We start from the raw sequence: 24,718 nt of genomic DNA on the forward strand, positions 1-24,718 counted from the left end.
CCAAAACAAATAGGGGGTCAACACGAGATCAGTAGCTGGTTAGTTTGGAGATCACGACAATAAAAAGCAGCAATATTGCTGAAAGTCTGAAAGACCTTGCTTGTTTTTTCAACTCCTCCTCCTGGTTACATGTGTATAGCAGCTTGCGAACACATCGCATTTTTTTTCAGAGGATGTGCACAAACAGATGCAAATTATATGAGGCAGCCATGACAAACATGCGTATTTGTGTGATGTAAATGCAAGTAAATGCCAGCCCTAAAACATTTTGTGAACTAAGCTGTAAACTAGAGAGGTTCCGACTGATCGGCCGCAGATCAAAAACCAGCCAATTTGCGTGAAAAAAAAACGTGATCGGCCGTTATCCGATCTACTCCTTTCAGATCCGACCGTACCAGCCAATCAGATATCACCGCAGCCGACAGAGATTGTGTGTAGCTGTAGCATCACTCGTCCGCATGCGCACAGCGGCAAAAGTGTTACTTTTACTCCGTCAGAAACAACCCTTTCCACCCGCTGAGCTCCCCTTCAAAATAAAACTGTAACACATAACATTACGCTCGTATCACTACTTCTTTAAACTGTTACAAAAAAAATTAATAATTATGTTAACTGCTACTTTTGTCACTTCCATGTTAGCTTCACTTTTAGCAGCCAGAGATTGCCCTTTGATTACAATACAAGGGAGATGATTCACTATATTTGACAGAACTAAACTTACTTGGAAAACTTAGGCTAGACGCATTAAAGACACATCCGGTGTTATAGCAGGATTTCGTTTCATCAGAATGATGGCAGGAAAGACTGCTGCCACCTAGCAGTCAGACTTTGAATTGCACCATACAAAAGAAATACAGTAAATGATTGCAAGGAGATTCAATAAAAATCAATTCACTGTATAAGTATAAAAACACAAAATATCACAATATTTCAGTATCTGGATATTTTATTACATCACTATGCAATGCATACTTTGTTCCTGCAACATAATGAATCCTGTTTTATTACATCTGATGGGTTTTCTTCTGTAAGATGTGACAGGATGTTGTCTGAAATCTTTTAAGGAATAAACTGACTTTCTTCATTCTGCATCCAAGAATTTTTTCATTATATTTCTAGAGAGTAATTTAATGTGAGAAGCTGTTCATTTGTCTAGCAATCCACTCACACCCAAAAAATCCCAAACATGTGGAAGAACAGATGCCAAGGGAGATGAACCCAGAACAAAACGAGGAATAAAAAAGGGAAGAATTCATGTGAAGATGAAGGATGACAAGTTTGCTGATGCTCTTTCTTCCAGAAAATGCCTGCAAAACTACAGATTAAAGGTTGCAAAGGGTTTCATCGCTCACAATCGACTGGAAGTTGATACATAAGCTGAAAACACACACGCATAAAACAGCTAAATTGTGATATTGTGTGTGTGTTCCTGTGTACATTAACCTGCTGCTGACCACAGAGTTCTCTGTGCCAGCTGCTGACTTGCTCATTGGCCTTTGAGCAAATCCCTTTGTGTTCCACAAATGAGTGTAGCTCATCCAGCTTCGGGGCGGAAAACTGGAGCTAGACTCTCTTTCCCCTGCAGACAACAACCCTCCTCTACATCCCCTTCAAATTAGTCTCTTCAAATAGTTGTTACCACAGGGACTGGATGATAAACTTTTGCTCTTCTTTTTTCAAATCAATTAATCTTACTGTTTTGAATGAAAGCGGGAGACAATTAGCCTAGAAAACTAGACCACCCAGGTCGGTCTAGCCACGCTCCATTGTACCCTCAGCTGGTCTACCATTGGCCTGAACAGTTTAGTGTCATGCCAGTCACAGTCCTTTATGCTAGGTTGACAAGGTTAATGTTAGATTTTCCATCCAACCATACATCCATCCATTTTCAGCTGCTTATCCGGGGTTGGGTCGTGGGGCAACAGCCTAAGCAGGGAGGCCCAGACTTCCCTCTCCCCAGCCACTTGGACCAGCACCTCTGGAGGAATCCTAAGGTGTTCCCTGACCAGCTGTGAGACATAGCTGTGTCCTGGAACTTCCTTTAGGCCTTTTCCCGGTTGGACGTGCCTGGAAAACCTCACCAGGAAAGCGTCCAGGAGGCATCCTTACCACGTGCCCGAGCCACCTCAACTAGCTCCTCTTGATGTGGAGGAGCTGCGAGTCTACTCCAAGCAGCCACCCTGCGGAGAAAACTCATTATGGCCGCTTGTATCCGCGATCTCAATTGCATTTTTTACTGTGTGGGCATCGGAATGAGCCCCCGCACCATGAGAACAACATCTCCGCTCTAAAGCCGATCTTCATCCACATATGTCATACGTCACACGTCACGTGATCAGGAAGCACAAAATCCATGTGTTAGGAGATTGTTTTGGACCGCTGCTGTAACAAAAAGTGAGGAGCGAACCGGAAAAGCTTCTGCCGATCACAATTCGACAACGGATTATGAAAGAATGGCTAAAGCTCTAAACGCGCTGATTTTTCCTGATGTAAGAGGTGAGTCTCCGCTTTGTTTGGGTTGTTTTGGCGTCAACATCATCCTCTCGCGCAACGTTCTGTGACTCTTAAAAAAACTGTAAAAATGGTGAGAAACGCTGGCAGCGAATGAGTTAAAGCAGATTTCTCAGAGAAAAAGTCAAATGAAGATCCAGCCAAACAGCAAAGAAAACAAATCATTCTCAGGATAAAATATGAGCTAATAAAACAAGCATTTCTCTTCCATTCAGCACATTTAAAGCACCGACAACAGAATCAACATTAAATTATGAAGCAAATAAAAACTCTTGTAATGAATTAGTGCAATGCCTTTTTGCCTTTGTACATCAAATTATCCAGCCAAGTGCTGCATAACACCGAGACAGCCCCATAAGCAAACAGAAATCAAACACATCCTGCGTCCAGCCAGCTAATAAAACTCAGGATTTTTTGCCGCAGAACAATAAAAAAGCTAAAATCGAGAGGAAGTGATTCTGCTTGTTCTTTAAAAAATGTTAAAAGTCTGTGCAGTGTGAGAATGTAGGTAGAAATCAGATGGGATTCCCGACTCCTCAGCAAAGCAACTGTGAATAGCCTATATGGAACATGTGAAAGGTGAAGAGACAGACTGATAAACATGTGCTAATATGATGATTTGGAGAGCAGGGCTGCTGGTTTGTAAATCAGGCTAAATTTAAAAATTATTCCAAATCTCAAGCATGAACGTTTGCTGAAAAATCTAAGCACCAACTAAAGAACTTTAATTCCCTCTGACCATTTTGTGCTTAAAAAAGTTAAGTTCAGAGTTAGAAAAACGCAATAGCTTAAAATCTGACAGTGGTCTGAGATCAGAGTTTATATCTGCTGTGTTTTACATTGATTTTTCTTTTTCATACTTTTTACTCCCAATTTTTTTGAGAAAGTTTTCTTTTACAAGTGCAGTAACAGTAGATGCTTAGGGATAGATCAAAGACTACACAGTCGGGGAACTGAAGCACATGTATGTGTACTGAAACTGAAGCGCGACAGCGCAGCTTGAAGGCAGAAACTGGCAGCATGTGTAGATAATGACATTAGACCACCCACAATCCAACAGAGCAAGTCTAACCACATACATCTCATTCAGTACAAGTCTTTTATTTAGTTTCTCTTCATGAATTTGGACCTCATTTTCTTTCAAAGATAAGAAAACCGTTTCAGAAATATCCTCCACAGATATTAGGGTTATCTCTGCCTCTTAAGTAAGCCATGGAGTGCTTGGTGGTCTGGGGCAAAAACAAAAACCAGTTTAATGAACAACTATAGAATAAGGGTTAGGGATGTAGAGACGTATGGACGCAACACTATTAGCTGTATTGAAGTATTTCATCATAGCTTTAGAAGACAAAGAGTGTAACCATGTGCTACACGTCAAATAATGTGGAATGGGAATACGGGGAACCTGGAACTGCCAAAGAAGCGGACAGTAAAGAGAGTCTTTGAGAACAACTATGCATCAAACACAGGTAGTCAAATGAGATAAACAAGTCACCATCTGTCTTCAGCAGATACACCAAGTACTCAAATTACCCTACTGACTAACAGCTCTGAGATCAGGCCTCATGGTGTCCCAATTTACCAGCCCATTAGCCTCGAATATCAACACTGAGTCTCCTTAAAGAGAAACACAAGAGCCTTTAGTAATCCAAAAGCACAAAGACAATTATGTCTGCTCATGATCCCCAGAGAATAAATCTGAAAACTCCCACAATCCCCTGATATTTTCATCTATTCACATTTATAGTATTATGGGTCACCCTTTATGTTGTTTTTGTAGTAGTGGAGAAGATTATATTTCAGAATGGACACTTTCTTAGCTCGACAGAAATATAAGAGGTTACAATACAAGTGTGCACAATGATTGGTGGTGCAAATTGAACGCACTACCTGCATCTGCACAAGAAATAAATCCTCCTGTCTGCTATAACTAGCTCTTCTTTAAAAAGGTGTTGCAATAAGTAAGACTAGAGTGGGTAGTTCCAGTCCTCAAGGTCGACCATCCTACATGTCCTAGATGCTTCCTTGCCTCTAAACATCTGATTCAAATGGTTAAATTAAGCATTCAGCAAGTGTTGTAGTTATGAAAATGTCTGTTAATCATCCATTAGTTGAAAATTTGCATGTTGGAGAATAGAAAAATTTAATACATGCGGAGTACTGGCCATAGAAGACCAGAACTGCTTACCCCTGAGGTAGACTAACTGTGTCCTCTTCTACGTTCTTCATCTAAATGTTTGTAATGTCCTCTCAAACTCTGATTTTGAATCAAACCAAAAACCTACAACACGACACCAACAGCAGCTTCCTACAATGATGTCATTGGTGAACGTCACCTTAGGTGAAGTCCCAGCGGTCAATGTTAGCTAGAATGATACTCAATCCTGGTGTTTCCCAAACACAAAGTTTATTTCCTCTTCTCTAACCTTTTTCCAGGAACCAGTGTAGTTTTCTGGAGTCATTGTGTATCTTCATGCATCTTCACTACAAAACCCTAAAACCAAAACTAATCGGCTACATGCCATGGACCCCCGGTTGGACACTTATTGACATTATAGCTAGCTCAATAATTTCCGGGCCACAGTAACATTAGTGATCTCCATGGCATTTTTATGCTATTGCTGCAAAAACTAAGAATAACAATCAACTATGTACACAAGGTGTTCTAGACCACATCTAAGATGCCACAGTAAAATAAAGAGAAAGGTCTCAAAGTGTATGTATCTACTGGCATTCATAACTACGAAGGCAAGTATACAAACGTTTGCATTGGGTTGCTAAATGACACATACTAACTCTTTACTAGAACAGTGAGGAAGTGATGCTAACGTTAGCAGAGCGTTATTTAAGAAACAAAAAAGACCCATGATGTCAACATATCTCTGATAACCTTGTTAGCGTTACTTCGACGCTGTGCTAACTTTGGCTAGGAAAGCGCTAACATGTTTCAGCACTTTGTAACCCAAAGCAGAAGCTCGTTAACTCACTTTTAGAATGAATGTTGGAGATGTACCATTTAAAACCTTTGTCTTTATTCGAATGTGGTGTCTTAGATATGGCCTGAATTATCCTGTTGATCGTTATCCTAGGCAGGTCCTGCAACAATCTCTTAAAAAACGCAATAGAGAATCGGAAAGGTGCTGCAACTCAGAAGTGATTCAGCTGGCTAAAAAGTCAGGAAGCAAGACTAAATATCCTTTTAAACATTTAGGGAGTCTTTGTATTTATCTGCTCCAGAAAACCCTGAAGAAAAAAACAACAACAGACCAGTAGGTTGTGTTGGGGTTCTCTACTACAAATCCTTTGAAGGTGTGTTTGCCTGCCAAGTGGGATCTGCAAAAAGCTCAATCATATCAGCAGAGTGTGTATCACACATATGGTTACCTTTCTTCAGATATCAACTTATTGGACATTGATGAAGGAATAGAATCCACCAAGTGGACACAAAAAATAACAACTTGGAATAAACAGTGTTTGAAGCCAAGAACAAAATTCCTTTCATGTGTTTCCAAGTATGAAACACAATTACAGTAACATTTGAGTTTTACTATGCTCCAAATCTACTTTTGTACTTCTTAAAATAGTGTTCCTTGCCATAATGAACTCTGAGGCAGCTCCGTGTAAACATCTAAACCACAAGGCAGCAGGTTGTTTTTATTTTATTCTAAATATTGTAAAAAACCTACTTGACGCACTAACGATAAGCACATCAAGGAGACAGTTGTGTTACTGGCTGACTGTGGGCAAGCTTGGGGTGCAGGTATGGGGAGGGGGTGGAATGCAGGGCATATGGTTGTGATTAAAACAGGGGTGGGGGAGTGCACCGTTTACATTAGCATGCTGCCTATGGGGCTGTGGAATTTTATGAGGAGCTGTGCCAGTCCCAGTGCTTAGTCTGCTATATGCTTGGTTTAGACAAGCTGAACTGAAAATTGAAATACATAGGTGGGGTGTATTTTTCTATCCATCTGCTTTGCTGAGCAAGTTTGCTCCATTGCAATCGCTGACATCAGGTTTGAGAAGCTTAAAGGTTTTTTGAGGGTTTTGACATCGAACTGTAACAGAAAAGTTGACAAGAGAGTTTTGGGACTATTTAATCGAGGAACAAGCTAAATCCCTCACTGAGGTCAAAGGGTCCAAACTCATGAGTAGCACAACAAACAGAAGTTTTACTCACCATTTCTCATTACTTGATAGAGTATTTCAGCAAGGGGAGATTTCTTGGTTTTTGTGAAGACTGGCTGATCATTTAAAGGGGACTTATATACATTTTTCAAGCTACTAACAGGAAAAAAGGTTATACAAGGCTAGAAGATGACATAACTAAGTAAACATCAGCTGGCAGCCAAAATGAAAATGTTTTATTGACATTGTCCAACCCTAATGGGTGCAGTTCTCTAAAGAACAAAGTGCTAAGCAGTTGGGAGTCAGTTCTGTTCTGTCAACTCTGGACAAAGCTGTTCTTTATTTGGCGACATAAGTGCAACTCCTTGTTGCTCTATGAAATGGAAAAAGTTTGGCAAAAATATTTCTGACTGTGTCTAAGTGCGTGTGAATGTGTGTTTGTTGCAAAATCTTATGAAGCACAAAATAAATTTTAGTCAAACTTTAAAAAAATAATAATTACTATTACAAACTTTAGGGGTCAACCTAGTTTAAAGGTGTGGTTCACTTGTTTAATCAATACATTTGCAGTGGTCTCCAGTAGGAATGAACGCAGGGATGCCTTGTAAGTTGTAGTCTGAGGGTAAAAAGCTCTGGTATACTTGTTTCAAGAACTAGAAGTGAGCAACATCAATGCTGAGTTTCAGGCGGCAGGATTTGGAGTCCTATTTCCTGATATTTGGACATCTCACCTCAGATTGGATAACAGCTATGCGACTCTACCACTTACTCTGTTTGCTCTGCAACGATGATGTTTTATCTCAACAAATAACTCAAGCTTCAAGGAGTTCTGCCATGTGGTGGAGTAGCTAATGCTAACAACAACAGCCTTCCCCGTCACAAGTCAAGATAGGTGAGTCCAAGAATGTTAAGAGACAGTGTCACGTAGATCTGTCAGGCTTTACAAATCTTAGAGTTTTACCGTCCATTTTCTATCAGAAGCTAATGCAGGAGATTGTAGGAGACTAGTTTCGTGTTCAGCCTGCATGAAAAATCGCAGAGTGACCGATTATAATCAGAAATAATAATAAAATGTTTTTTTTCAGTGAACCACACATTTAAGATGCCACAACCAACTTCTCCTAAAGAATACAAAAATGTTAATAACTAATAATAGGTTAAATTTTATGTGAACATAAATCACAACACATACCCTCAGTGCTAACAGGTCGTATCACATCTTGTGATGAAACTAGAACTGGGTATTGATTCAAATTTCAAAAATTGATTCAATCCCAGATTCTCAATGGTTAGAATCAATTATCACGACCCAATCCAATTCAATCTGTTCTAGTTGGATGTTGATCTGGCTCAATGGCCATCTGGACTTTTGCTTCCAATTTTAGCTGTAAAAAGGACAAACTATGTTAAACAACTGAATCGTGTTTTGGACTTATGAATTGATTCAACTGAATTCTTGAAATTTTTGTTATCGTCGATTCAGAATCGATTTTTTTAATTTTATCAACAATGCAATGATTTCCCAACATACAATGGTATGCTAAACTCCAAAGCACGCTAGGTCTTTAATTTATCTAATCTATGCATACCTGAGTGGATGCAATCTTGTGAAAAGTGCAAATTATTTCGCAAAGAATGTCACATATTAATGTTGGAGGATATGTGAGAAATGTTTGAGTTACCAAGCCTGATAGTGCTCTAAAACAGGAAATGAGGGTGATTTGTGGTGGACACAGTCCACTTTAAGCTTATCGACCAGAAGGACCGACGGGGTACAACAAGTCCTTCTGACAAGACAAATGAGGGTAATATCTGTCACCAGCTGTTAGGATGAACCTGAAGGCTTAATGATTCAGTCAGCGATGCCTGGTGAGCACAAACATGGAGCATGAAACCACCACATCCAGCTTAGTTAACTACAGTTTATTGGGTTTTGAAAGGGCTTATGTGGGAACCAATTACACGTCTCAAGAGTTTCACAAATAAATGCATCATTTTATATTTATTGGCAGAAGATGAAGACTGTGAAGTGAAGACTGGCTGATCATGGTCATCTTATGGTCAAGTTCTTGTTCAAGAATCATCTACGAGTTTAAACCAGCAAAGCCTGCAGCCCTGGAGCCGTGGGGAGGATCAGAGGACAGAGAGAGAGAGACATATGAAGCCAAATCACAAGGAAGCTGGAGGGGATCTTTATCTCTAAGGGAAGTAGTAGTAAGAAAAGTGGAGCAAATGGGAGGTTTGGTGGAAAGAAGTAAGCACTGGCATTTCTCTGGGTTTACTGTCATGTTATGTAATTGGATCCTAAGCAATATGATCTCAGGAAAGGGCTGGAGTTTGGAGGGGAAACAGGGAGAGATGGGGAGGAAGAAAAAAGGTAAAGAGGATTGATTTTTGGTTTCAACGCTGGAATAAGTCTCTGGTAAGGTTGTGTCAATTCTACCACAATTATTTAAATTATAGCTACACAAAACCAGCTTTTATGATCCTCAGCCAGGTCTAGAAAAAAGAAACATATCTCAGCTACAATGGAGCAAGGGCTAACATGCTAATGACAGCAGATTGAGATAATCTCTTGAGTTTCGGTTTCCAATGACTCACAACCATCTTATCTCACCTGGTTATCTTATCTGGAAACCTAAAATGAATTCTTCAGTTAAAAGTATGTGTCAGGCTGATGAGTGCACTGTAACATGTGTGCAACTGTAGCCAAGCAGGTAGATGCCATAGCTCACATAGAACACCATTTCCACATCATAATGAGGGTAACAGATGTTTGAAGGCAGAACAGCTGGAGGAAGTTGCATCTTCCAGGTGAACAGATCATCAAAAACTATTCATTCATTTCAAAGACGTCAACTCGGCGTACGTTCCTGCTTCTGTGGTGTAAGTTTCATATTTATTATGTTTAAGAATTCAAGGTTTAAGGTGTTTTATTTGTTTGACTTCGGTGTACAAGGTTCCTCGCTCCATTCACTCATCCGAGTGATGGTTTTTGCTTAATGTGAGCAGAAATGCACACTGTCAAGTAGATAAAAGTGCTTCTCTGTACAGCTGGCACTCAGCAGGGCAGAAACATGGGCCAGATGAGCAGGTACACACAAAACATGTATACAAAAATAAATTTAAAAAAAAACCTCCTCTCTTCCTATCTGCTTCAATTCATCTGAGCCAGATGGGAACATGCAGAGAGCTGCTCGATTATCAGGGTAAAAAAAAAAAAAAAAGATACATAATCAGAATTATTCTAGCCAGTATTGAAATTAAGATTATTTAATTTGCTTAATCGTTGAGTTAGGGAGCAAACACCACTTATTTCTCTTTATCAGCAAAGCCAGCAGAGTGAGTTAATGACAAAAATACTGCCACGAGTTGACAGATCCTATGCAGTGGCTGAATACTTACTCACATCCTACAAACACACCACGCGCCTATGGAGCATGGCATCAAAACACAGTGTTAGTCTATTTTAAGAAAAAAGCTAAACATGGTCACTTTTATGACCTCACTTGTGCCTTTTGGCACATGCAGACTTAGGCAACATTTAGGAGCTGTATTTAGACCACAGAACCGTGTAATGCCAGTGCACATTTCACAAGATCTTTGTGCATTCACACAGCCGCTGGTCACAACTCCTTCCCCAAACCTGTGGGGAACAAATGCAGGAAAACGGCAATAAAACCACAGAAGTTAAACATCATTTTATTTGTTTCCTGAGTTGAGAGAAAAGGGAGAACGAGCAAGTGGTTTTGATTATACAGAACATCTTAAAATAAGCAATGACATTCATTAGGGTGAATGTGTGTATTTCCCCCGACGATAGGGGGCACTACATACTTAAATCACTGCAAGCAAGTGGTATTTTTGTGTTTGTGTAAGACCTTACCAACCGATGGCCATTAGGGTAAAACAATTCCTGGGAGTGAAATTTTTGAACAAGTTTTTCATCACACCGTTCAACCTCTAACAAAATGACAAGCACATCAGACTCCCTTTCATCACTGGCAACAAGTTTAGAGGTAAATTTGTAAAACAACATTTAAGAATGGCGAACATTTTGTAACAGTTTGTTACAAATCAGTAAATGCATTTTGTCCTCATGGGCTCCCGTAGAATGAAACAAGGCATCTAAGAAGGCGTCGCCCAGAGACTTAGACCCGCTCCCATGTATTTTAGACCCATGCTTTAGAATAAAATAGCACAGAATAGAATAGACTTCTTTAATCCCACTGTGGGGAAATTTACTTGCTATTTTCTGGTTATATGTTCCAAAGCTGCCAATATTTTTAAACAACTGGGCATCATTTCATTTATTTTCTATAACATGTTGATGGATATTTCCAGAGAATAATGGTAAAATAAATACACAAAACGTAGAAAAATGTCACTAATGTGAAAACTTTTAAAATTATGTCGAATTTTGTGGAAAATAAACTAAATGGAGTTCGTAGTTAATGTTTTTTCTCCTAAAGAAAAAAATGCCAAAAGACACAACTACAACTGGTTGTGCGAAACAGAGTGTTGGTACATGTACATCTGTGCAGAAGGACAACAGGAATGTGGTCTGGCCACACTCAGGCAGCTGAACAACATTAACGGCCTGCAGCATCATGGGACCGAGAGCCGCTCCTCTCCACACCAATGTTTATCTTCTGTTTTCCAAGACGCTGTGAGTCGGGGTAGATTTTATTTACAAATCAGCCCTGCCTCTGGAGATGACTGGTGCCTTGGGATTTAGGTCCCTGTTGCTGTGGCAACCAAAAGGTCACTTGACACCAATCACTTCCAACTTTATGTTTACCATCTTGAGAGGGGATGAGAGTAGAAAGATAGAGTGGTGAGTCGGGTATTTCAGGAGAACACGGGCAAGTAAAAATCATTTCAGAACCGATAACAGAGGATATATGACATCAGCATGTTCAACTTTTACGTCACGAACGATCTGACAACCGCTGAGTACTTTGTTTCCAGAAATTAGGCAACGTGGGTGCAAAAAGCACGAATACATGCAGGTGTGGTCAATTTTCGAAAATGCACAACAGCATTTGATCTGTCGCCATAGTGCGTCCTCGCGACGCCACCGAGCACCGCCCGCGGTACCTGACAGGTGCAGCGCAGGTATGCAGCAGTTTCATCTTAACCAGTCCAACTGGCCCTGCAAGCCAAACAAAGCCAGAGCAGATGGACGACACAGATGCTTTCCAAGTTTACCACCAAAACGGTAACTGTAGATTTGATTATAATATAAATGACTAACACAAATTTTAGTATTTATTGCCTCTTTCTGTCAAAACTCCTCATATGTAGTCTAATTAAAGTGTCTTCAATGTTGCCCTAAATTCTGTGCAACGTGACTCAAACACAGACGTGTCCCTGTGCTTAAAAACCAACACCAGAGCACAGATGTTGTAATAATAAGCTGCTAAACAGCCCTGACTAGCTGCATGGGATTCCAACCATTCCTTCTAAAAGGACATTGACATTTGGAGTTTATGGAAAGCAAATAAACACTCCCTGGTAGTCAAGGAGGTTTTGAAATACTAAACAGAAAAAAGGATACCTCATCAAGTGTACTAGGGCTGGGCGATATGGCATAAAATTAATATCACAGTATATTGAGGAGTTTTCCTCAATAATAAATGGAAGATAGCTACAGTACATGTATGTGCAAATTAAGCTTCAGCCACTGAGCGTGAGATTTAGTCATCAGGATTAATGGAAAGTTGTATAAAACTTGATTAAAATCCAACAACAACCCTACCAACACGCAACAGCACCTTCCACCTTTCCCCCTCGGATTAGATGAAGAGAAGAAGCCGGTGGTTGTTCGTTCTAACCAGCCAAGAAAAAGGGAGTTTCTCATTGTCAAGGCGCCTGGGCTTGCAAGGTCTTGCGAGGCCAGGCACCTTACTTAAGAGGACACTGTCCTTCCTTGGTCAAAGAAAACAGTTAAGTGGAACAGACTTGCATCATGTGACCATGGCTTCCACGGCAGCCACATAACGTCACGTGACACGGGAGATAATGTTATATTTTATGCGTATCAAGTTTCAATATGAATATATAACGAGTCTTTTACTTTTTAAATTTTTGTATATATTCGTTAAATTAAATATATAAGCGAGTTACTACCCGCTAGCCATTGAATCTGCAACTACAAAGCAACTAACCAACCATAGATAACTTCTTTGGATCTAAAAAAAATTTTTAATTAGTTAGCGGACTTTTAAACGTGAAATTTGCCCCAGAAGTAGCTGATGGCTTCTGATCCGCCATCCTTTTGAAAATACCACGGTGTATTCTGGGTAATTTTTAACCAAGGCTAGGCTACAATACACCTCCCGTGTATCCTTGCTCAGCTAGCTAAACGGCTAACAAACAGAGAACACACGCATCGGTAGAACATGAACATTGGAACACATCTTGGCAGCTCCTGATGACGTATCTCCTAGGCAACTGAGGCGGGGCCAAGACATTAGGGCAAGATTCCTTGGCGCTGAGAAACACCCAAAGACTTGCCCAATGCTGCAAAATGTATGCAGCATTAAGAAGCCTTTGGTCATTTCTAAGCATGTGACACTTATGTGGTGCAATTCTGTGTTTTTGACAAAAGATTACGTGATGGCAGCATAAAGTGGGTGTGGTCTCCATGCTGTCAAGGATTTCCTTTAAGCTTGAACGTAATTTGTTTTTTATGCCGATTGAAGTCGCGTTTCTTACGTTTTTTTCACATGCCACTACAAACAGTGGCTTTTACCTGTCTGGTGATCTGTGCTTCAGCTCTAACGGTCAGAGGCTCCAGGATCTCTGCATCGCTCCAGTTTGCCATCTCAGCGGATTTTGTTTGCAAAAGCAAAACCGACTTCCCGTGTTTACTTCCATTTTCAACGTCCACATTTTTACTGTAGATTGTATGCAAAAGTATGATGGGTATGTGTTAGGTCTTACATGGATAAGATAGTGGAGTAAAAGGTATTTTGGAACTTGAATTAATGTGTGCTGAAAGAATCAGAAAATTTGAAAAAGGTATGATGCGAGAAGAAACCCTAAATGCACCAAAAATATTGGTAAACATGATAATCGCTTACTAATCAAAATGTAGGAATCTAAATTGAATTGAAATGTGAGACTCCTAAGATAGCAGATCACTAATAATCAATCCTGACACACTGGCATATTGGCTGGTGGGGGTCGGAGGGACTGCTGGTGCTCAGCAGCCTCGCCTCTGCCGGTGTACCCCAGGGCAGCTGTGGCTACATCGAAGCTCGTCACCATCAGTGTCTGAATGTGTGTGAATGGATGAATGATACACTGTAATGTAAAGCAATTAGGAGTCCTCCGACTCTGAAAGGAGCTATACATATGCGGGTCATTGTTATTTCTTGTTGCTTATTTAACTTTTACAGTTAACATTCATTTCAAATCTGAAACTTTTTGCCTTAATAACCAACTTAAATTCTGATTCTTTAGAAACTGTTTAACAGGGACTGTAGCAATGGAGAGTTGGTAGAAAATAGTACTTTAAAAAAGTTAATTCGACAAAAAGTAATTTCAGTAGGAGACAAAAACATTGCCGCAAGCTTAACTCTTGTTCACACAAAGATCATTTTTAAAATGGACATGTGTACCACTCAACCATGTGCAAATAGGGGTTTGGTGAGAGGAACTGAGGTGTTAAAACACTTAAAAATAGGGATGTACGATGTATCGGTATCAGCCATATTAGCTTTTGCTAAAAAAAAAAAAAAAAAGAAGCTGAATCTTTGCTTCTCCCATCCATAACATTGTGTTCTGGAAACATCAACAATGTTTTTTCTACACCTGAAGAAATGTGAAATTGTCTATAAGAAAAATATGAGCCACAATTATTAAGGAGAACGTGGGAATCTTTTTCATACTCTTGATGTCATTAACATTGTTGATATCCTCATATTGAGATATCTACACATCAGTTTAAATTATATTTTATTTAAAGCCGTTATAGCAAATCTGCTAAATAGCTAGGTTTTGAATGTAAATGTAGTCACAGAACACTCACCACTTCCCTCTGGTATCTTCCTTGAGATGCTTCTGCCAGAAAACCATGATGCCAAATTAGGGCTGGGCGATATGGCCTAAAATCAATATCACGATATATTGAGGATTTCACCTCGATAAAGATAAATGGATGATAACTAAAGGTATGCGCAGAAAAAAAAGTTGGCCACTAGATGGGGCTGTCGCATGTATTTAGTTGAGTCACATTTTTACATGACTCAAGGTGGTACAGCTTCTTAAAGGGACATGAACATTGCCAACATACACACATTTTTTCATTATCAAATTCATTGACATGGGAAAAATTATCACGATAAGTCAGAAATTTCGATAACAATAAATTTTTTATTTATTGCCCAGCCCTATGCCAGAGGAAAACAAGATGGTGCTGAACACTAGTCGCCGTTTTCTAGGTCCAAACGTCATTTGTTGTCCGTGACTTCAAGTGGTGTTTTTCTTTTTGGAACTCTGGTAGTGTATCCTAAAGTTGGAGTGGTAGCAGCTGGCCGTTTCTCCTTCTCTGACATTACTAAGCCATGAACCTCTTATGCCAGAGGTGTTCTGTTGCTAAATGCATGAGTGCGTAATGAATGGAGGACCCAGGGAAGTGCGGCGGTTCTGTGAGACCGACAACTGGATGGTCCAATGATTGCTTTCCGTTTGAAACGTGTTATTGGTGAAGGTTTTAAGACAAAAGCGAGAAAACCACTTTATTTTTTTCATACTATGTTGAAGAGTTTGGAGCTAATTTGTTTTCCAAATTTGCCATTGCGCTTTTAAGGGCAGAGTTAGTAATATGTTCTGATGCCAAATATGGCAGTATGAGTAAGCTCTGCTGATCCAAGCCTGTCTAACCCCCAAATTCCACTACCTCCGCTCCGCCCCCGCCTTCCGCAGACGCTCGCTTCCGAACTCAATTTTTACTGGTACCCGTTCTACAACGGCTCCGCTCCGGTGCGGAGACCTGAGGTGCGCAAACAGGCATGCGCGGGATTTTCGAGATCTTGCGATACAGTCCGAGCAATAAACGCGGAAGTTAGATCCAAACACCCGTTGTGTGGGAGAAGCATCGAAATGAACTGTTTAATCTGCCCATCATTTGTGTTGAGAGATCAGCAGTGTTTGGATCAACAAAGTGTGACTACTTTGATAGTGGAAACTGTATTTATGGCTTACTTTTGTGCATTTAAAGTTCAGGGGCCATTGATAGTTGTTAAAAGTTGTTAAACCTGTGCATATGAAACAAAAAACGTGTTTTGTTTATCGATTTATTGTGAATAGGGCTGCAACAACGAATCAATAAATTCGATGAAAATCGATTACTAAAACCGTTGGCAACGAATTGCGTCATCGATTCTTTGTGTCGCACAACTCTTCCAAAAGCGCCCCCCCTTCCCGCCCGCCGTTGCGCGCAGACCAGAGCAAGTCAGATCAGCGCGAGGGAGAGCCGCAGATCAGCGCGAGGGAGAGCCGGCAGTTCAGCGCAAGGGAGAGCCGGCAGATCAGCGCGAGGGAGAGCCGCAGATCAGCGTGAGGGAGAGCCGGTACCGGCAGATCAGCGCGAGGGAGAGCCGGCAGACTTGCGCTGCTGCGAACCGGTTCCGCATTGTTGCGCAGCGATCCAGGCAGCTGCTTCCAGCGCACGGTCCATTCTCAAAGTGGCGCAACCAAAAAACTATAATTAGCACACGATCGTTCATGTCCGCACATGTTCTCTATTTTCTGTCTTATTTGTGCCTGAAGCTCGCTACTGCGGAGCTCATCACCTGTGCTGTGGTGATGTCACCTCACGCAGCATCGAAAACGCGCTCTGCGCTTTTCGGTCAGGAGATCCCTTTGATCTGCTCAAAAGTAACTGATGAGGTGAAAAGGTAAGAATCCAGGCAACAGATTTTCTGGAGAATTAAGAGGAGATGCAGGAAGATGAGAGACAGACAGGACAGGAAAATAGTTCAATAAAAACAAGAAAACAAAACAAAGTGTTGAAAAGTAAATCTCCATGACACGTTTATACCAGTAAAAAAGGATAAGTTATACACATGTCATATTTATACATCTGATACAATTCAGATCACCTTCAAAACTCAGTCACACACCCAGGGCCGTTTCAAGACATTTTGGGGGCCAAGGCAAAATGCCCCCCCCCCCCCTCCCAATAACTGGGCTCCCCAGAAGCCTCTGTGTAATTCATGCCCTCTCCAGTAGTGTTGGTTATATGGTGTTTATAAAAGCCCCTCAGACATTACTGACATGTTCTAATATTATCAGATGAAAAACTAAATTATCAGACATGCTGTCTCATCTGCTTCTTTTCTAAACTTGCAAAAAGTAACAAAACCATTTGAAAGCCACTATTTGTGGATTCTCTGGAAGTTTCCATGGAGTGTGTGACAACTTATTTTTTCATTGATCCTATTGTCTAATCTCACAGCTGAAACAAGCATCCTTAATAATCTGTGCACAGGAAGCTTACCGATGCTGTAGTAAAACAAAAGGTATAATAATTTATTATTAATAAAGCCTTGTTGCAGCACTAAAGCAGAAAAATTAGATTTTGCATTAAATATGCAAAATATTTACATATGAATTGTTTTAGAGCCCTTTAATTGGCAGAATCTGATATTAATTTAGTTCTTACAAAAAATGGGTCCCAACATGGTTTGTGTGGCTTTGCCATAGTGTGACGTCATAGGCACAGATCCCCTGTCCTCTTGTTTGGAAATGGAAATATGGTCACCCTACATTAAACAAACTGTCCACCCGGGCTTTTGCACTGCACAGAGACGCTTCGCTGCCTACGACTGAACGTCAGTTGAGAGTCAGTCTCATGCAGACTGACCAATGAAGAGAGGGCCTCAAGTTAAGACCCTCTCCTCATTGGTCAGTCCACACGAGGTGGGTCAAAGGTTACTCTGGGCGGGTTACGTGTTGTCAGGCATTCAAGTATTGAGTATATTTACTGCATATTACAGTAAAATATTCTGTATGTGACCACATTATGGTGATCCTTGGGTCGTGATGATGGAGCCCTTGAATATTGTTGCCCAGGGTACAACAAAGTGTTAATCTGGCCCTGGTTCCGCCGTCACATTCCCGCAGAAACTGGTTGATCACACCGGGGCCAGACTACTAGCATGTGGTTTTACAACCACAATGTCCTCAAAAACGCTTTTAAAAGGGAGGGAGGAGTCCTAACTGTTGCTGCAGGCGTGTTGTGTGAGAGTGCAGTTATATACTGGTTAATATATTTTTGGGTTCAGTTGCTTTCATGTGGCCTAATGTGAGTCTATTTGGGATCATTGGAATGATCAGCAGCATTTCTTGATGTGACTTTATGGCAGTTGCCCAGGGCATCATCGCAAGGAGGATGGCATTCATTTACTTTTGTTTTATTTGGTATTTTTTCAGTCATTTTTGGAAATAGTGATCAATTTTGATTAATTCACAGCCTATGTTTAATTACATTTAAAATAAATGTCAACAGATGAGATCAAACAAAACAGATGAGAATTGCCCTTAAGCTGTTTAACTTGGACCAAGCATTTTAGGTCACAGATAGATGTAGCTTAGGGTCTCTGTCTATACACCTTATAAGACAATTTATGTGATGGCATGTTGTTTTTCTGCTATTGAACTGTTTTCTAATAATGCTGTGTTAAATAAAGTGAAGGAAGGAGAGAAATAATGATTCCCTAGCAGTTTTTAAAAATTTCCCCATGTAATCCGATTAATCGATTAATCGTGTTGAGACCCCATCCGATTAATCGATTATCCAAATAATCGTTTGTTGCAGCCCTAATTGTGAAATAACGGAAGCTGCACTTGCTCCCTTTTCTGTTGGGCGGTTGTGATTCCTGTCCATTGACTGCAGAGGTGCTCCAGCGTCCGGCAAAAATAGGATCGATTCTATTTTTGCCGGACGCCGGAACAGAGGGCGGTACACTGCGCCGCACTGCCGCAGCATGGCCGCAGTAGTGGAATTGCTCTGATTGACTACAACGGGACCGATTTTGCTGCGGAGTTCGTGCCGGAGCGGAGGTAGTGGAATTTGGAGGTAAGTCAGGCTTTTCAGCCGTTTTCTGAGACAACATTGTTCAAGCGTCTGCGAGGCTTTCCTCTGACCCTCAGGAGTCCAAGAACCAACGCAATCCAGCGATTAAGATCCACTCCTCCTCAACACAATTGTGAGGAGTCTACCGTCATGTGCACCTCTCTAATCACCAGATTGACATAAACAACAGTTTTTTTGTCCAGAGTGACTCAGCAAGCAAGTAGGCCACAATCCAGTTCCAGCTGTCCCTTTATCAGCCCATTTACATCAAGAAGAATAGAAATCAACTCCCCCTGAAAAAGAAGCAGTGTGTCTGTGTGCACTCAGAGCCTAAGAAGCCCACAGGGAAATTAGATTTCTTGTCTAATTTATGAGCTCTGGTGCCTAGCAGAGCGTGAGGACGTGGAGGGACGTCTGCGTTCGCCGGCAGTCTTCTGCTCGTTGCTGTTAGACTTTAAAAGAAAATTCCTTCCGTGTAAATGTACTGGTGCAACGCATCACTAGTATGGAAACTAACCCACCATGTTGGAGTGTTACAGAGCAAAGCTCAATGGAGGCTTGATGCTGCATAATGTCTTAGCAAATAAAAATGGAGCTGGCTTCAGGATAGGAAGATTTATTTGATTTCTAAATGTATGCAGCATTCACGTTCAGCACACAGCCAGTAAAGTGCACATGCATCATTTCATAGCTTAATATTCCTACTAAAGAGATCTGCACTGGACTAAACTTACCTACAGTTCAATATTTGGTCTTTAAAAGAAAAGAAAAAAATCTGCCGGTGACACACAGCAGACCCCTACAAGACCGAAACACTAATCTCAGCCAGATCCAGCTATGTAAACACAGCATTCCTGCACAGAGCAGAGTAGGAGGAAACAGGAGTGTGTCAAGAACAAAGCAGTCAAACAGCAGGACAGTATCCCTGCATGCAAATTCCAGGGAAAAGCATCTACATACAAGGGAGCACATTTAACACACAATTGTACATGTCAGTGTGGCAAATGGGTTCCCATTACACGATCCTGCCCATCTGACCCGACACACAGCCAAAGATCACATGATGCGCACATAAAAGCTTTCCTCACAGATATAAGGGCGAGTTATGCAAAGCAGCACTCTGTTGACAAAGCCTCCAGGACAACCAGAGAGAGGCGGACAGAGTTAAAACAAGGCATGGTGACAAATGTGAAGAGTCTATGTGAAGCTGTGATTAGGCTAACCCATGTCCTGGCAGGGACTGACGCATCGTCTCCTACTGCTCATGGTCAACTACAAACACCTTCAAGAACTTTGCTTATTGGAGTTTTCACTGGTTCATGAGAACATTTCCTGTCTAGTGCTCACATCATTGATGGATTTACAAAAGGGCAGAAAAAAAATCACATTTCTGAACACTTGGCTTCTGGACTGTAAACAGTTGGCCACAGTTAAAACTAGGGCTGGGGGTAAACGATTATTTTTAAAACGATTATTCTGACGATTATTTTATCGAATAGTCGACTATTCTAATGACTATTTAGAAAATTAATCTAATGATTATTTTTCTATTGCACAATTAACAAAAACCAGAAAATCTCAAATAAATTCCTCAAAAAAATTGATAAATTCTTACTGTAAGAGAATAAACACTACAGGCCTTCCATTTTGTATAACACTGCTTTTATTGTGTTGCGGTTGGTTATGTTCTGGTGACATGTAGAACTTGGGAGTGCAGGCTGCTGCCTGAGAGGTGGTAGAAGAGGAGTGTCTCCATGCTGCTTTGTTTTGGTCACTTATGTGCGTGAGGCGAGTGGTCTTACGGGTTAAACCAAACTCAGGTGATATTTTACACTAAACCGAAAACCCACAACACTCTAAATGTAATAAAAGGGAGATCTACACCACAAAAAAGATGAACTCTAAACCAAAACGTAACAGCTTATCCCAACGCAAGAAGCTGTTAGCGAAGATGCTAACAGTAGCTTTACCAACATTAAGTTCAAGTTACCAAGTTTAAATAAACCAAAAACACCCAGCAGCAAACAGACCAGCACGGAGGAGAGACTGCTACCACCAAAACAGCTCTCCTCATGTCTGAAAGAAGCTCCTTAATGAAGGGAGAAGCACTCCCGGTGATTTTCTACATCTGCGATAGACACGAAGCAGCGCATCTGACCCCGGAAGTTGTTGTCCGTTGCTGGGAGACGAAGGCGGGCAAAACAGGAAAATAATCTAGTAGTGGACGGACGTTGTTCCGGGTCTTCGGTATTTGGCGGAGATGTTAGTGAAGGCGGAGAAGAGGGCGAACTAGAGGAAAAACAGGCAGATTCATCCTCTATTTACAAACTCCTGGGGATGCAACAAGTGGGCGCGGTGCGTCCACTTCCGGATCTGACGTCGACAAATTTTTAGAATCGAGCCGTCGACTTCGTCGAGGCTTCGCTACAGCCCTAGTTAAAACTGCTGAATGTTTTCAGTCTTTGATTGCTTTTTTAAAAATGGGGACACAAAACCAAATGGTGACATAAAAATCTGAACACCATCAGTCAATTGGACAGTGTCAGGTGAGGCAGAGATGAATATTCAGCAAGGACATACTAGGCGGCAAATTCTGTGGTGTCACGCTCACGAGTGCAGACCAGAAACATTTAGTGCATTTTCACTGTCAGAACTTCAGGGTAAATTTACAAAAACTTCCCAACATGCCACAATGTCTCTACTTGACCAGGCCGGCCCAACGGCCGTTTTCAGGAGCTTTCTGAGAACAGCAATCAGGGGTAGGTGGAGTTGCTGAGCAGAATTTTTGGTTAACTTACGCTGATTGGTTTTAACTCTGTAGGAAATTACATCAGCAGACTGTTCAAAACAACCAGCATTAATAAAATTTGAGTGAGTTGCTTGTGAAGCAGGCTAAGCAAAGGAAAATAAGCACCAATCTCACTGCTTTAAAATTGCCTTCACTAAACTCCTGACACCGGAAAACATGACTGATCATTCTTCTGGTCATTGAATGCCATATTTTACATCACACAGCAGTTCCCGTCCTCTGAATGGATCAAATTATGATATACTTCAACAGAATAAAACTTTTAACATTAATAATGTTACTGTGAGATATTTTTGGTGCTGATCAATCACATCACTTACTGCTGAAGCAGTCACAGTATGCTGATGTCTGAAAGGGCTGAATTTGACCGCTAAGAGGACAAGGACATTAGCCTAGTGAACTAGACCAAATTCTTGCTTTGCAAAGTTGGGTCTAGGAACACTTCATTGGAACCTCTGCAGTCCCTAGCAGCATTGTGGTGGGCCAATCACAGCTCTCTATAGGGGTTTCAAACTGATAGTGCATTGTGATTGGACCACAATCTGCTTTGTGAGCTAACCAGGGCCCTCTATTCGTCTGGTGGGCGAGATGATGCAACAGAGTGGACCAAGATGGCGACAGCTCGTTTGAAGGGGTTTAACATCAATTTAGGACTTTTTGGACTTGGGCTTTATTAGAATCAAGAGTAGATAGATGTATTTATGTCCTTTTTTTTTTTTTTTTTTGAAAAATAATGTTGTTTCGTTTTCTTCAACAACGGACTGCCTCGTTTGCAGACATTCTTGTGGTGAGTACATCATGTTGCTCGTTGTCTAGCAGCATGCGGAGATTGTTTGAAAGACAACGATAGAACCCATCCCACGACCGAGAACCGGCCTGGACGACATACTCAAGGCATCTCACTATTTGGGTGCTAATAGCACAAGGAGGCTTTGAAGCATGTCTGGCACCACTATGGGTCACAGATTGGTGCAGGTGAACCACGGCTACACCAGGAGCACATCCTCCTGCTGAAGTAAGTGCTTGCATTATCAGGAAACCATACGTTCAGAAAGTCTTTCTGACTTCTGATCACTTGACTTAGTGAAATGTTGCTATATTAAAAAAAAGCTTTGTTAACTCTCAGTAACCATTTCTGTTCTGGAAGACGACACTTCTTCATACATCCCATCAGAGCTCTGTGTCGACAAACTGGGCTTCTCAAAAATGGCAGAAAACCCCCTCCCTCCGCAGCACGATACATTTTCCATGACAAACATATTTATATACAACAAAAATGCAGAAAATCAGATCATTTAAATGCATCAGAATATTGCACTGGATACTTATATCCACCACTTTAGTAAAGAACTACTCTGAAAGGGATTAGCAGGCACGAGAAAAAAAGAGCATCACGGTGAATGTGTGTGCTGTCTTCTCCCTTAAAGACTGGGATTATCATAACTGTACAAAGGTGTAAAAGTCAAGGTGTGCAAATTTCCATGTAGTTATAATACCAGATTTACACTTCTCACAGCAACGTTTAACACCCAGGCAGCAGAAAAACTGGTTTACCTTCATAAATCCAGTGGAAATCACAGAAAATCAGGTGGTCAAGCTGCTGACAGCGAGGTGAAGATTTTGCTATCACACACACACACCTCATTTTTTACCACTAGACAAATGTGACAGATGCCAACAGTAGTAAAAAAAAAAAAAAAAAAAAAACAGGCACAAAAGACCTTTTAATTAAGACTCAATCCTTTTTCTGTCTTTGCTAATTGGCCTCAGCACGTCTAATTAAGATGCAATCATTAAGCTGGTGCCTTTTATTCACTCGACTGTGCAGATTTAGAGGGGAAAAGTGGGGTAAAAATATTTTATCAGTAGTTTTTGAGCTGTGGCAGTACTGACCTTTAAGGAGTAGTGTGCTTATCAGACCGACACACACACTGAACTTTGTGCTGCTTTATCAATACAATCCAAGCTGCCAGCGTGTCCATAAACTAAGCTGGTATTTTACTCTGCACTGAATAAGTTTTGAAAGCTGTGATGACATTATGTGTTGTGAAAAACCCACATTATATTTCTGATCCTGTGTTCACAGCACTCAGCACTTGCTGTGTGTTTTGACTGCCATCATCTACATCAGGTGTGGGAATGGAGGGCACAGAAACTTCATCAGTTCAGATGAGATTAGAGTTTACTAAATGGCAGGACTCCACTTACAAACAGGCCCCACGGTGAATATCTGATAGCCCGTGTGTTCTTTGTGAGGCCAAGTGTTGTACGTTTGAGATTATTTAGACAAGTAAAAATTATTAGAGCAGAATCTCAGTACAAAACAAAGCGGCCTAACTGAAAGGAAAAATCATTTTGGGGCAGTTAAAACAAACTATTTAATGTAAACAAAAAGTAAACGGAACGGTCGACCCAGCCGTCACATAGCACATGCTCATTTATTCCTTTTTCCATTTTTGCGAACCATCCCACCTCCTCTCCATGACTGGAAACAGCATAAAGCAGCTTTCAGGGCTACAACACACCCTGCAATCCGTAACTATTGTAGAATGACCAGTTCCACAATTTGCTTCTTCAAAACTCTTTAGCAGAAACGTCCGAATGAAAAAGGAGTAAATGATGAGTAAAAAGTAAGTAGATTGGGACTCAGGCAAAGAGATAAAACTACAGAATTGTGCAGCATAATTCTAAACCAGAGTTTGGGGTCTTGGGAGTTTTTAGCTGCGGCGGACGGATTTGTGTCCAAATCCTCTTGATCAGATTGAGTCCATTCCCAAAACCTGCAGATCCCCCTTGTTTTGTCTGCATGTGCATGTGAATGTGTGCAACAAAGCTTCCCAAAGACATTACTTTAATGGGATTTGTGTAAACAGACCCATCGGCCTTGGGCCAAATCTATTTAAAGGTAAGGAAAAAATGAGAAGCTGACTGGGTGAAGAGGGTGTTTATATTTCAAAGAGACTGAGTGAGAAATTTACAGGGCGCAACCACAGCTAGCACAATAACAAGCCCACAATGAAAAGTGAACTACATCTAAGTGTCTTTTAATGGTTTTGCATCCCAGGAAATGAAATATGAGTGAAATGTGGCTTGGCTAGGCTCATGCACACCAATGAGAAGTGCAGTCTCTACTGGTTTAGAAAGAAAACAAACTTCAAAACAGTCAGATTTACAAGAAACAAGCA

The 24,718-nt window shown here is 41.0% G+C and overlaps 1 protein-coding gene across 8 annotated transcripts in view; it reads right to left on the bottom strand.

Moving 5' to 3' along the window:
* The window catches only part of magi1b (membrane associated guanylate kinase, WW and PDZ domain containing 1b), a 180,342-nt gene that overhangs the window by 133,601 nt on the left and 22,023 nt on the right, over positions 1–24,718 (bottom strand). The window contains exon 1 of one of the 8 annotated variants that reach the window (XM_054751558.2): positions 23,088–23,193. The exons of the other annotated variants lie outside the window; for them this stretch is intronic. Coding sequence (XP_054607533.2) covers positions 23,088–23,178 — 91 coding nt within the window. The 5' untranslated portion in view covers positions 23,179–23,193. Of the gene's footprint in view, positions 1–23,087; positions 23,194–24,718 lie in introns of those variants that run through there. 8 annotated transcript variants of the gene reach the window in all.

Source organism: Nothobranchius furzeri, chromosome 3, assembly GCF_043380555.1.
Source record: "Nothobranchius furzeri strain GRZ-AD chromosome 3, NfurGRZ-RIMD1, whole genome shotgun sequence".
NCBI classification, from domain to species: domain Eukaryota; kingdom Metazoa; phylum Chordata; class Actinopteri; order Cyprinodontiformes; family Nothobranchiidae; genus Nothobranchius; species Nothobranchius furzeri.